General features: G+C 40.7%; 1 protein-coding gene across 1 annotated transcript in view; it reads right to left on the minus strand.

Moving 5' to 3' along the window:
- Positions 1-2,357: 2,357 nt before the first annotated feature.
- MORC3 (MORC family CW-type zinc finger 3) overlaps positions 2,358-12,547 on the minus strand; it is a 56,595-nt gene continuing 46,405 nt past the window's right edge. The window contains exons 15-17 of the mRNA XM_050785751.1: positions 10,030-10,918; positions 6,453-6,610; positions 2,358-3,853 (exon numbers count right to left, since the gene is read on the minus strand). Coding sequence (XP_050641708.1) covers positions 3,700-3,853; positions 6,453-6,610; positions 10,030-10,918 — 1,201 coding nt within the window. The 3' untranslated portion in view covers positions 2,358-3,699. The remainder of the gene's footprint in view (positions 3,854-6,452; positions 6,611-10,029; positions 10,919-12,547) is intronic.

Raw genomic sequence — 12,547 nt, forward strand, 5'->3', positions numbered from 1 at the left:
ACCCAGTAGAAAAGAATAGGCAAAGAACATGTATAGAACACAGAAAATTAAAATGGCCAATATAAGGACTGAGACAAATGTCAGCTGTCATATTTTTACATATCAAATTAAGTTTGAGAGATTTTGAGGAAAAGTCGTATTTATTACTCGTCTTAAGTATAAATTCCTGCAACCTTTTTTGGATGGCAATATTTATTTAAATGTACATGGCATACATTCTTTGACCTATTATATTCACTGTTAACAATTTACACTCTGGATGTAATCGGAAAATCATGTGTGGTATGTATTAATTTTCACAATATATTCTTTTTTGAGATGGAGTCTCGCTGTCGCCAGTCTGGAGTGCAGTGGTGCGATCTCGGCTCACTGCAACCTCTGCCTCCTGGGTTTAAGTAATTCTCCTGCCTCAGCCTCCCAAGTAGCTGAGATTACAGGAGTCCGCCACCATGCCCGGCTAATTTTTGTATTTTTAGTAGAGACGGGGTTTCACCATGTTGGCCAGGATGGTCTCGATCTCCTGACCTCGTGATCCACTCACCTCGGCCTCCCAAAGTGTTGGGATTACAGGCGTGAGCCACCATGCCCGGCCAGTATATTCTTTCTAACGAAAAGTAAGCATTAGGAGCATATTCCTGTGACGAAATATTACTTAAGCTTTTTGAAAGAATGGTATGGAAATGTTATCAATTATATGGTATAATCCCATTGTGTAAATTTTGATACAAATATATGCAGTTTAATGTAAATAAAATACATACACATGAATGTGTGCATGTATGCACACAAAAGCCAATAGTGGTTACCTTTAGAGGCCGTGGAGAAAGTCTTTTCACTGTTCATTTACATCTCTAACAGGGGCACTGCTCTGCTTCCCCTCCCTCTCCCTACTTGCCCCAGTGAAAAAGTGGATATGTTGATCCCGTTTGTTTCATGAACCACTCAAGTTCAACATTTATAAATACTCAACAGAAGACACAGATCAACGGTGCTCGGTTCTGATGGTACACTGGAATTAACCCGGGAGGCCCTGAAAAAGAGTTATCTGGGTCTAACCCCAAGGACACTGACTTAATTAACGTGAAGTGCAGCCTGGCTTTGGGAGTTTAAAACACTCCCCAAGTGATTCTACTATGCAGCCAGAGGTGAGAGCTTAAATTTCTCAATGACGTATGACCCAATCTTAAGAGGTCTATGTGACAGCAAGAATCAAGTGTCTGAGATCACGGGCAGCATCATCAACTGGATGCTGCCACATGAAGGATTTGAGGCCCAAAGGAAGCACACAGGGACATGCCATGCCCTCCTGTTCTGTGTGCTCACTCAGCCTTCACTGATCTTGCCACCCTAGGTCCTGTTTGAAGACCGTGGACTGTTTTGGCTTACTTCCTCATACCTTTTGTGTTTTAAAGTAATAAACGTTAGTTGAGGCAATACTGTCCCACACACACAAGAGAAAGGCACATACATCATGAAAGCCCACATTGTTCCATTAAACAACAGTTGTTCTGTCTGAAACTGTTAGCCACATTTTTGAAGTCTCATATCTTGGCAATACTTCAATATCCTCATAAAGAGCAAAAAATATCTAAGTGCTTCCAAAGAATCAATTTAGCAAGCAAGTTTCTCTTACTAATCCCATGATTAATTTTCCCATCAAGCCAGATAGCCACAGGAAATATTTTTGCAAGAATACATACAGAAGCTGGCCAAAAGGAAGGGGAAAATAGCAAATTCCAAAAAGAACCACTGCATGAATTAGATATTCACAAAACTTACACATGATTTACATAGCTGCTATTATTTAGGCAACGTTTCTCTAGAGTAAATGACTTACACAATGAAAAGTCTTTTTTTTTTTTTTTTTTTTTTTAAGACGGAGTTTCGCTTTTGTTGCCCAGGCTGGAGTGCAATGGTACAATCTTGGCTCACCGCAACCTCCACCTCCCGGGTTCAAGTGATTCTCCTGCCTCAGCCTCCTGAGTAGCTGGGAGTACAAGCATGTGCCACCATGCCTGGCTAATTTTTGTATTTTTAGCAGAGACGGGATTTCTCCATGTTAGTCCGGCTGGTCTCGAACTCCTGACCTCAGGTGATCCGCCCGCCTCAGCCTCCCAAAGTCATGGGATTACAGGCGTGAGTCACCGCGCCGGGCTGAGAAAAGGCTTTTGAAAACAGAATACACATCCTCTGAGGAAAGAGCAGCTCAGCCTCAGTCTTAATAGAAACAGTCTTCAAAAAATAACCTGCAATTAAAGTAGTTAAAATGAGCTCCAGTTGAGGGTCTAATGAATACATTTTTAGTTTTAAAATAATTTAAGGTTAATATTAATTCTTTAAAAGTAGTATCTGAACAGTTAGCCATCATATATTTTTATTTTATTACAAGATATTTTAAAATTTGGGAAATTACAATTGTGACAGAAAACCAGCTTCATACCAAAAATACACTTTCAATTACTTTATCAGGCAAATAAAAACAATCTTCATTTATTTGCTCTTTCCAGAATTACTATACAGTAAAAATTCAGTATTGTATATGACAGACATGTATTAAGCATACATACAAAATGAACGGATTGAATGTTCAAAAACAAAGGTAAAAATAAATAGCAATGATAAAACTTTGGAAAAAATAATGCACATTTTAGTTGTGGAAAATATGGTTCTTATATATACATAGTTTATACTTAATAGAAAGCCATCTCTTTAAAATTGCACAAAACATGGGACCAATAAAGCATAGTATTTTATGGCATGTAATACTATAATCCTAAGGTAATTTGTTCCTTGACTCCAGGATATAAAACACTTAGGTCTGTAATATAATAAAAGGTATGTAGCATTGTTCGAGAAAGATTCTCTTCCTCAACTCACATTAACCTGTAGTAATCCTACAAAAGGCTGTACAGGAAATTTCACAAAAAGAAATATTAAAAAATTATCATGCCCACTTCATGCTGACTAAACAGCCAAAAATGGGCTTCAAAGTAAACTTGGTGGCCATTTAATATTTCAATACCTTTTTTCTGTTAAAGACTGTTTCTTTGTTCCATAAAAACACTTTGTGTTTAACCGTGATTGGCAATCTCAGCACAAGAAAATCCTGGCAAAATGGAGTTGGTTTTTGCTTACCTTATTTTCATGAATAAAATATTTCAGGATAGGAATTTATACAAAGGAAACATTAATGCTCAATTCACTTATAACCAGAGTTGTATCAGGAGTGTTACTACATTATTTAAAAATCCTATTTAATAAACTCCTTTATAAGAAAATCAAAGGTAACATTTCCATTTGTATTATGGCATAGCCCTCGACTTAGAGAAAAATACACTTTGGGGAACCAGAAAAAATTGCACAAAGCTTAGGGGCAACCTGAAAAGCTCTTGGTGAAAAACACTTCAGTACTCTAGGGCAATAAAAAAATATGTGCAGGCTTAATTACAAATATTTACATTCCAAACAGAGTCATGACTTAGCTTCAGCTGCTCAATGCCAACAATTCACAGGTATTTCAAAACATCTGATAATGTGTCCACAATATCTGTGACCACATTTGAATGCATAGAATACAGTAAAGATTATGGTTTGCAGTCTGTTGCCTATCATATCTATAAAACAAACATACTTATATTTTAAAAGCTGTACAACCAAAAGCATTGAGCAAATGTCTTCTTATCTTACATAATATATACTTTAAGTACTACTGATTTCACTCATTTGTTCAACAACTTGTCCTAAAATCTCATCAACTACATCAACATCGTAATTCACTTGCTGAAGATCAAGATCAGGCACAATCATAGCCAGCAGTTGTCCTACGTTAACTCGAAGAGATCGGAGTTTGAGGCTGCAAATATAAATATGTAACTTATTAGATGAGCATTACAAGTTAATATTCATGTAGACCTTAAAAAGTAAAATACCAAAATCAAATCTCTGTAGAATAATATACAATTAAACAAAAAGAAAAGCAAAACCTCCCCTAGAGAACTCAATTTACTTTTATCAGTCAGGTGCACTTGCTCATGCCTGTATTCCCAGCACTTTGTGAAGCCAAGGAGGGAGATCGCTGGAGCCCAGGAGTTTGAGGCCAGCCTGGCCAACATTGTGAAACCCTGACTCTACTAAAAACACAAAATATTAGCCGGGCTTGGTGGTGGCACCTATAGTCCCAGCTTCTCAAGAGGGTAAGGTGGGGGATCACCTGAGCCCAGGAGGTCAAGGCTTCAGTGAGCTGCGATGGCACCACTGCTCTCCAGGGTTCATGCAATTATCCCACCTCAGCCTCCCGAGTAGCGGGAAGCACAGGCCCACACCACCATGCCCGGCTAATTTTTTTAAATTATTATTTGTAGTAATGGGGTTTCACTATATTGCCCAGGCTGGTCTCAAACTCCTGGGCTCAATCAAGCATTCTGCCCACCTCAGAGTGCTGGGATTACAGGCATGAACCACCATGCTAAGCCGCAATTATCTAAAACATGTTCTATAATATTCATAGTTGTATAACAGGTAATAAAAGGTTCTGTGGTCAAACAAGCTTGCAAAACGTTGTGTTACACAATGTGAAAGAAGTTTTTTTTAGGCTGAGCACAGTGGCTCACGTCTGTAATCCCAGCACTTTCGGAGGCTGAGGCAGGCAGATCACCTGAGGTCAAGAATTCAAGACCAGCCTGATCAAAATGGTGAAAACCCGTCTCCCACTAAAAATACAAAATGTAGCTGGGCGTGGTGGCGCACACCTGTAGTCCCAGCTACTGGTGAGGCTGAGGCAGGAGAATTTGCTTGAATCTGGGAGGCAGAGGTTGCAGTAAGCCGAGATTATGCAACTGCATTCCAGCCTGGGCGACAGATCAGGACTCTGTCTCCAAAAAAATAATAATAATAATAATTGCAGGACTGCTCTGATCCTATTACATTAAGTTACTATGCATTTACAGAGAACAATGGTTTTCTGAAAACAGTCGGAAGCCCTAGATTAAGATAATTATGCCTTCCAAGTTTATGAATATCAGCATTCTAGACTTTTATTAAAATGCCCAAAAGTATTTAAGCAATAAACACCTAAACTGTAAGGCAGCTTTTGTTTCAAATATTATGGCAAACACATAAAATGAGTGTTACAGTTGTTCTTGTTCCCCATCCCACTACAATATAGTAAGTCCATATTTAATTTAGATACTGATTTTTCTCAAGTGGAAATCTATGAAGGGATCAAGATGTTCTTCCTTAGGCTGACAATGCAGAAAATGCGATTTTGAGCATGTCCGTTTTGTGAGCTTTTGCGGTAAGAGTCCACTAGACCTTTGAAAATACTTTAATCATTCCCATGCCAGCTTTTCTTTTCTTTTTTTTTTTTTTGAGATGGAGTTTTGCTCTTGTTGCCAAGGCCAGAGTGTGGTGGCGCAATCTTGGCTCACTGCAACCTCCTTCTCCCAGGTTCAAGTGATTCTCCTGCCTCAGTCTCCCAAGTAGCTGGGATTACAGGTGCGCGCCACCATGCCAAGCTAATTTTTTTAGTAGAGACAGGGTTTCACCATGTTGGTCAGGCTGGTCTCGAACTCCTGACCTTAAGCGACCCACCCACCTTGGCCTCCCAAAGTGCTGGGATTACAGGCATGAGGCACCGTGCCTGGTTTTGAGACGGAGTCTTGCTCTGTCACCCAGGCTGGAGTGCAGTGGTGCAATCTTGGCTCACTGCAACCTCCACCTCCTGGGTTCAAGCGATTCTCCTGCCTGAGCCTCCCAAGTAGCTGGGACTACAGGCACCTGCCACCACGCCCAGCTAATTTTTGTACTTTTAGTAGAGACAGAGTTTCACCATGTTGGCCAGGCTGGTCTTGAACTCCTGACCTCAGGTAATCCACCCAACTCAGCCTCCCAAAGTGCTGAGTTTATAGGTGTGAGCCACCACACCTGGCCTACTTGTTTTAATAGGACTTCTTCCTAATATCATCTGTACTACGGCAATTTTTAGTAATTTTGTGATTTCCTAAAAGATTACAGAGAGCATATCGTGAAATAAGGACAGCAAGCCATAAAGAAATGGTACCAAGTACGACAATAAAAGAAAAACAGGTTGAAGGAGTGAATTTCAGTAACAGTCTCGTGTCTTCTACTCATGGCCAAATTCCCCCTATTCTTCAATATCGTGCCCATTTTTATTTTCCTTCAAAAAACATTCTAAAACCACTCTGAACAATCAAATGCTTTATTCCTTCTAAATTCCTATTCCATTTAAATAGAACCTAAACGGTCAGAAACTGGGAAGGAAAGATAATGAAGTGTCACTTCTTTTGTATTTATCATGTAACACCAGGGTCACAGCAGACAATCAATAATTTCTTCTGACAGAACAGTATCTATCTGATGGGTGCTAGCAGATAAAAATAAATAGTATCCTAACCATAATTGCAGCCCCACAAAAACGCCTCATTTAATATTACCTTTCCCCATCCATATAATTTACAGACTCCTCAATGTTACTTGATGTTGAAACATCTGTTGCTGTCTGTTGATTTGTAGATTTTAACTGTTCAACTTCAGTTTTGAGTTCTTCACACTGTGAACGGATTTGTGATTTTTCCATTTCCAGCAATTCAACCTAACAAAAAATATAAATGAACTTTATAACTGCAAAACTTAAAAATGCTAATGGCAAAGTGAAATTTCAAGCTAAGAAATATAAAGAACCTGCTTGATAACATTATCAACTATCAAAAAACAAATACACAAAGAAAAACCAATAGTTTTCTATAAACAAAGCTTCATTCGTTTACAGCTTCACTTCTCCATCTTTTTACATGGAGAGAATACAACATATTACCACTTGATTTAAAAAAAAGTGATACCTAGAAAATGAAAAACCAAGGCCGGGTGCGGTGGCTCACGCCTGTAATCCCAGCACTTTGGGAGGCCGAGGCGGGCGGATCACAAGGTCAGGAGATCGAGACCACGGTGAAACCCCGTCTCTACTAAAAATAAAAAAAATGAGCCGGGCGCGGTGGCGGGCACCTGTAGTCCCAGCTACTCGGGAGGCTGAGGCAGGAGAATGGCGTGAACCCAGGAGGCGGAGCTTGCAGTGAGCCAGGATCGCGCCACTGCACTCCAGCTTGGGCGACAGAGCGAGACTCCGTCTCAAAAAAAAAAAAAAAAAAAAAAGAAAGAAAATGAAAAACCAGCCAGCACTGTAATCCCAGCACTTTGGGAGGCTGAGGTGGGTGGATCACCTGAGGTCAGGAGTTTAAGACCAGCCTGACCAACAAGGAGAAACTCCATCTCTACAAAAAATACAAAATTAGCCAGGTGTGGTGGCAGGCGCCTGTAATCCCAGCTACTCGGGAGGCTGAGACAGGAAAATTGCTTGAACCCAGGAGGTAGAGGTTGCAGTGAGCTGAGATCACGCCACTGCACTTCAGCCTGGGCAACAAGAGCAAAGCTCCGCCTCAAAAAAAACCAAAAAACAAAAAACAGAAAAACCAAGATACTAATGCCTAAATTATGTTAATGTCACAGTGGCTTTTATTTCTTGCATACTCATCAACTTATAATTAAGTTACAATAGCGAGTTTATGCTTTTTATAAACAGATGGTCCCTGACTTACATCGGTTTGACTTTATGATTTTCCAACTTTATGATGGTGTGAAAGTTACATGCATTCTATAGAAACCGCACTTTGCATACCAATACAACCATTCTGTTTCTCATTTTCAGACAGATTCAATACATTACATGAAATACTCAGTATGTTGTGATAAATCAGACTTTGTGTTAGATGATTTTGCCCAAATGTAGGCTAATACAAGTGTTCTGAGCACTTTAAAGGTAGGTTAGACTAGGCTAAGATTTTGGGAGGTTGGCTGTAATGAAATGAATTTTGGAGTTAATGCTACTTCCAACCTATGATGGGTTTTCCAGGACTGATACCCTAAGTTGAGGAGCATCTGCATTTTGTCATTCAGCTCCTGAGCCAAGGCATCAAGATTAGTGTTTGCATGAGCAGCACTAGTCCCAAGGAAGAGACAGCACAGCACCACATCATGGTTCCCAAACTCTTTAGCAGGAAAATCCTTCCTTTTCTTTTTTTGAGGCAGAGTTTCGTTCTTGTTGCCCAGGCTGGAGTGCAATGGCACGATTTCGGCTCACCGCAACCTCCGCCTCCCGGGTTCCAGCGATTCTCCTGCCTCAGCCTCTTGAGTAGCTGGGATTACAGGCATGCGCCACCATATCTGGCTAATTTTGTATTTTTAGTACAGACAGGGTTTCTCCATGTTGGTCAGGCTGGTCTCGAACTCCTGACCTCAGGTGATCTGCCCGCCTCAGCCTCCTAAAGTGCTGGGATTACAGGTGTGAGCCAGTGCGCCTGGCCGGAAAATCCTTTCAAAAGCCTCACACACGGCCGGGCGTGGTAGCTCACGCCTGTAATCCCAGCACTTTGGGAGGCCAAGGCGGGCAGATCACGAAGTCAGATAGAGACCATCCCAGTTAACACGGTGAAACCCCGTCTCTACTAAAAAATACAAAACAAAATTAGCTGGGCATGGTGGTGGGCGCCTATAGTCCCGGCTACTTGGGAGTCTGAGGCAGGAGAATGGCATGAACCCGGGAGGCGGAGCTTGCAGTGAGCCGAGATCACGCCACTGCATTCCAGCCTGGGCGACAAAGCAAGACTCTGTCTCAAAAAAAAAAAGCCTCACACACAAAAATGTATAAAATAGATTAAAAGGAGCTACCTGAATTTGAAGTGGGGGCATACGAAGAGGCTACTGATATTTATCATTTGTCTACCGGTATTGATCGTTTTTCTCCTCCTTTCTTCAGTAAAAGAACCCACACATAAAGACTGCATTTCCCAGGCACCCTTTAGCCAGATGACTCAGCACTGATAGTCAGAACATAAGCAATTCAGGCCAGACACGGGGGCTCACGCCTGTAATCCCAACACTTTGGGAGGCCAACGTGGGTGGATCACTTGACATCAGGAGTTCGAGATTAGCCTGGCCAGCATGGTGAAACCCTGTCTCTACTAAAAATACAAAAACTAGCCAGGCGTGGTTGCATGTGCTGTAATCTCAGCTACTGGGGACGCTGAGGCAGGAGAATTGCCTGAACTCGGGAGGTGGAGGCTGCAGTGACTCGAGATCGGGCCACTGCACTCCAGCCTGGGCAACAGAGTGAAACCTTGTCTCAAAAAAAAAAAAAAAAAAATATATATATATATATACACACACACACACACACACGTATATATCAATCAAGATTTTAAAAGGGATAAGTCAATTTCTCTCAGGAATCTTGAAAGACATAATCTAGAAAAATGAATGACTCCATAACTAAAATATTAACTATACTTAAAAGTAGAATTGATGCCCAAAAAAGAAAGAACATAATTAACTGTATTAATGAGGTATTAAGTTAATATTGGTATTCTGAACAGGGTATTTACCATACCTGGCTACCCCCATTATTTTTCAGGAATGCACATCTCAAGACATTGAAAGAACCAAAAATGCCCCTAACACATTTCCATATGCCTCCAGGAAGCCCTCTCCTCAGGTGAGAACCAGTAGAATAATAGACACTCAATAAAAACATAATTATTTTTAAGTGAAAGTATTCCAATCTAACAATTGGTAGTTGTTTTTTTTTTTTTTTTTTTCTTTTTTTCTTTTTGGAGACAGAGTCTTGCTCTGTTGCCCAGGCTGGAGTATGGTGGTGCAATCCTGGCTCACGGCAGCCTCTGCCTCCCAGGTTCAAGTGATTCTCCTGCCTCGGCTTCCCAAGCAGTTGGGACTATAGGCGCCTGCCACCACGCCCGGCTAATTTTTGTATTTTAGTAGAGATAGGGTTTCACCACGTTGTCTAGGCTGGTCTCGAACTCCTGATAGCAAGTGACCCACCCACCTTGGCCTCCCCAAGTGGTGGGATTACAGGCATGAGCCACCGCTCCCAGTCAACTGGCAGCTTCTTAAGGTTTAAATGGCCCTGGACTCCACGACTACGTGTTGGATGATATAACTCACCTCATTTTTATACTGGTCCCTCTCAATACTGCATTTGTCCAGTTGTCTAAACACATCGTCAAGCTGCACGGCCATCTCATCCATTTCACTTTTACTCTCATTATTGGAACACTGGCTGCATTCAGCCTTTACATGTTGCAAAGCACTACATTGTTTTTTCAGCCTTTCTATTTCTTCCAAAGCTTGCTGATACTGAGATACCATATGGTCTGGACTTTCAGATTTGCCATTAATACTTTCAAGTAAAAATACAGCATCGGTTTCAGTGGACTGATGGCAAGTTTCTTTCTTAACATACTTGTCATTCATTTCTAATATCCTCTGTTGTAACACTTTGACTTGATCAGTAAACATATGACACTGTCTTTTATAATTCTCTTTCTCCTCGGTGACAAGGAGTAGCTGGTTTCTCAGTTCTTGTAATTGGCAGCCTGCATCATCTGCAGATTTATCAGTGGTTTCCTGGGTTTCATGTATCTTTGCTTCAGCTTCTACACAGGAGGGCTGAATCACTGCATCATTTCTTACGTCTATCTCGTCTTCAACAGTTTCTTCTTTTTTAACAACTAAACTCGGTACTTCAGTCTGGGTAGCTGCAGTATTTCCCTGGTCGCATCGGGATGATGAGGTGCTGGTTGAACCAGTCTGGCCACAAGGTTCACTGTCACCCACAAGCTCGACCTGAACACCACCTTGCTCAACGTGACTCTGTTCTGATTTCATATCAATATCATGATCTACTGCAGGTTTGGGGGTACTGTTTTCTTCTAAGATGATGACATCTTCATCATCGTCATCACCTTTATAAACTGAATTTTCAAACTGACTACTCAATTTCCGATTCTTTGCATTCAAAATTGAGGAACGAGTAGAAAGTCTCCGTTTCAGGCTGAAAAAAATTTTATATATAAAATATAAGATTATAAAATACGGACAAAATAGATGACCTTGAAGTAATCATTCTAATAAATGCAGTATTATAACAATTTTTTTGTTTGTTTTTTGAGATGGAGTTTCACTCTGTCGCCCAGGCTAGAGTGCAATGGCATAGTCTCGGCTCACTGCAACCTCTGCCTCCCAGGTTCAAGTGACTCTCCTGCCTCAATCTCCTAAGGAGCTGGGATTACAGGCACCCGCCACCATGTCCAGCTAATTTTTATATTTTTAGTAGAGACGGGGTTTCCCCATGTTGGCCAGGCTGATCTCAAGTCAAGCAATCAGTCCACCTTAGCCTCCCAAAGTGCTGGGATTAGACGCATGAGCCACTGCGCCCAGCTTGTAAGTTTTGAAATACTAAGAAATACCCAGGCTCATTTTTTAAAGTGACACATTGTATAGTAGCAACCACTGATTTAATGAAGTAGAGATTATTTTCTCTTTTTACAGATGAAGACAAGGGACTATTGAGATCTTTTTGAAGTACCAGATCTATTTACTGCCAAACATCTCTGCATTTGACGACCTCCAGGCATTTCAATGTATACACTTTCAGAACAGAATGCTACCCACCCCACAGCCCCTTCTTTGTATTCTTCAGCTCGGGGAATGGCATCACCATTTTCATTTGCCCATAATAATTTTTATCGGTAATCAGTGATCCAAGGTTAAGCCATAAAACAAACCAGTATTTATCCTTCCATATGAAACAATTTTATCTGAATTAAAAATTGTCCCAGTTTCTTCATTTGCATCATTTCCTGTTCATTCATGTTAATATGTGCACAGTTCACATTTATTTATCACCATTTGATTGCCTTTTTCCACACTTGGAAGAATATTTGTACTGGTTTGCTATTTGGGCCTTGTGTTAGACCTCCTACATCTCAGGAAGGATTTCCTCCTTTTTAGACTGTCTCACAAGGAGCACAGCCTGCAACAGCATCTTAATGAAGGGTACACAGAACATAACAAATGCCAAGTTTTGCATGATGAAAACATCTTTATTTCCCTCTCAAGTCTACTGCTAGCTTAACTGTTATACAGGCTTCCAAGCTGAAAAATTATTTTCTCAGAAATTTAAAAGCATCATTCCATTTTCATCTGCCATTCAAGTGTTTCTGCCTAATTCCTCATCTCTTGCACGTATATCATCTGTTTCTTTCTGAAAAAATCTTTTATTCCCTGTGTTAAAAAATGTCATGATCCTATGTCTCTGAGTGGCTCTCTTTCTAGACATTATGCTCTGTAGCTAGTGGAAATGCAGTTTTTCTGGTATGATTTCCCATTCTGGAAGGCAGCTATGTTTACTATACCATACCACCACCACCAGTGCCTACTTCCCATTCTGAAACTCCCTTATTCAGATGGTGGCTTTCTAGTACAGATACTGTATCTTTACTTCTTTCTCTGTCTTCCAACTGTTAAGCTTTTCGTTCTAAATGATTTATTTATTCAAGTCCACACCACTTTCTGCCAATACATTTCACAATGTTTTCTTCTGTTCCCTTTGTTTCCGTTTGCTGTCCCATGTGAGAGATAACACATGTGGCTATCCATGGCTATCTGTGTATACCTAAGA

Source organism: Macaca thibetana, chromosome 3 (assembly GCF_024542745.1).
Source record: "Macaca thibetana thibetana isolate TM-01 chromosome 3, ASM2454274v1, whole genome shotgun sequence".
NCBI lineage: Eukaryota > Metazoa > Chordata > Mammalia > Primates > Cercopithecidae > Macaca > Macaca thibetana.